The sequence below is a fragment of the Ailuropoda melanoleuca genome, chromosome 6 (genome assembly GCF_002007445.2).
Source record: "Ailuropoda melanoleuca isolate Jingjing chromosome 6, ASM200744v2, whole genome shotgun sequence".
Taxonomy (NCBI): domain Eukaryota; kingdom Metazoa; phylum Chordata; class Mammalia; order Carnivora; family Ursidae; genus Ailuropoda; species Ailuropoda melanoleuca.
The window spans coordinates 35,980,117-35,982,258 of record NC_048223.1 but is presented as its reverse complement, the minus strand read 5'-3'; the positions used below and the strand labels follow the sequence as shown (position 1 = coordinate 35,982,258).

The window sequence follows — 2,142 nt, the reverse complement described above, 5'->3', positions numbered from 1 at the left end:
AAATACCTGGTTCCATCGAATAATCACCCAGAGAGATGTTGTAATACCAGTTCCAGGTATTTTGTTTCATTGCCTAGGGTGGAGTCTTGAAGTTTTGTTTTTTTTTAATTCCATGGGTCCAGTGGCAGTCAAGGTTGAGACACTAATATACATAGAATACTCCTTGTTAAAAATAAGCACTTAACTAAGACAGGTCTATTTTGTTGGTACCAGGGGTCTAGATGGGACAGATAGATGGAATGCATGCTGTTGGGGGTTGACTCAAGTGTCACTTCTTAACCTGGTGCTCTTGCAGGGAGCTCACTCAGTGGGTCTGATGTGGTGGATGCTGGCCAGGGAAGTTCTGCGCATGCGTGGCACCATTTCCCGTGAACACCCATGGGAGGTCATGCCTGATCTCTACTTCTACAGAGATCCTGAAGAGGTAAGCTTCCTCCACAACGAAGCAAATTAGACATCTTGGTCTGCTTCTTTGAAATAAAATTTGTTTCTATAATTTTTTTTTCTTTAATCAGATTGAAAAGGAAGAGCAGGCCGCTGCTGAAAAGGCTGTGACCAAGGAGGAATTTCAGGGTGAATGGACAGCTCCAGCTCCTGAGTTCACTGCTACTCAGCCTGAAGTCGCAGACTGGTCTGAAGGCGTGCAGGTGCCCTCTGTGCCGATTCAGCAGTTCCCGACTGGTATGTGTCGTGATACATCAGTTTGGATTTTTGGTATTCTTAATCTTTTAAAGGATCGCTGTAGCTGTGCTAATGTTTTGATGATTGAATTCAGTGATTTTGAAGTGTCTGGCCTTGGGTGTTTGTCCTTTGAAATGTGTATTTGGTAGAAATCAAGGCATAGTGTTGGTGGGAGTGGGGCTGACTGTTTTTTTGGTGTTTCCTTAACAGAAGACTGGAGCGCCCAGCCGGCCACTGAAGACTGGTCTGCAGCTCCTACTGCTCAGGCCACTGAATGGGTAGGAACAACCACTGAGTGGTCTTAAGCTGCTCTTCCACAAAGGCAAACAAAATGGGAATAAGGTTGATGGAAAATAAACAGTTTGTAAAAGTCGTGTCCATTTCTGTTTATTTTGCATTCCAGATCAAGAAATGCCTGGGATTATTTCATGACCTGACTTCAGTTTTACTTCTAAAGCCCCCTTTAGATAAAAGTGCTTCTGACTTGAGAGTTTCCCTTCACTTCCCTTTTGTGTAAGGAACAGCTATTCTGAAAATAGATTTAGGGACACTTGGGTGGCTCAGTCTGTTGTGTCCCACTCTTGATTTCAGCTCGGGTCATGATGTCAGGGTTATGGCATGAGAGCCCCATGAGTGTGGAGCCTACTTAAGATTCTCCCTCCCCACCCCCCACCCCTACTCGTGTACTCTCTCAAAAAAATAGATTTAAATAATTGTAAATAGGTGGTAACCCTGGGAATAGTTTTTCCGAGGTCAGACCTGTTACTCTCTTATTGCCATCTGCCCTGATAAATTATATAGAGCCAGTTGGAGTAAATTGCTTTTCAGTGACAGCCTTGCTGTATGCCAGTCATGTGACCAATCCTTAAGTAACCTCTGGTATTTGAAAAGCTGCCTAGGGCAAAGGTGGGATGCGGTCTTTTCTACTCTGGAACCACTGGAGGGGACCCAGCTTGTCACCAGCTCAGCTTGCCTGCCGGTTCTGGGAGGGTTGTACAGGTGTATAAAAAGGTCATTATGTTGTGCTCTCCATATCTGCCATTTTCTGTGTATATTCCATTCCATTTAAAATGCAGCACACTCCTTGTCATTTCACAACATTTGACCCATTAAAAATTGGAGAAATAAGGTGGACCCAGGTTTTGAGGAACCTGAATGAGTTACATTGATTCACCCCCCCTCTTGGAAGACCTATAAATATCTGTGTGACCTGATTACTAGGGCCCCTTCCAATAGTGCAAGGGCAGTGAAGGGACCCCATAGCTCAAGCATCATTGGTTTCTTGGGGATTCTGTACTCTGCCAAACAAATTTGGGTGCCTCTACCATAAAACGGCAAAGCTCCAATGTGCTTAGGCCTCGAACTCATAGCACTTTGTAGTGCTGCAAATGGCAACACCAGTTAATTCCTGGAATCAGGATGGCTGGAGGGAGGGCAGGTGCAGAAGGCCCAGAAAGAAAA

The 2,142-nt window shown here is 44.8% G+C and overlaps 1 protein-coding gene across 1 annotated transcript in view; it reads left to right on the top strand.

Moving 5' to 3' along the window:
* The window catches only part of RPSA (ribosomal protein SA), a gene marked incomplete in the record, with an annotated part of 5,016 nt that extends 4,010 nt beyond the window's left edge, over positions 1–1,006 (top strand). Inside the window, 3 exon segments of the mRNA NM_001304869.1 lie at positions 296–424; positions 516–681; positions 892–1,006. Coding sequence (NP_001291798.1) covers positions 296–424; positions 516–681; positions 892–986 — 390 coding nt within the window.
* Positions 1,007–2,142: the final 1,136 nt, after the last annotated feature.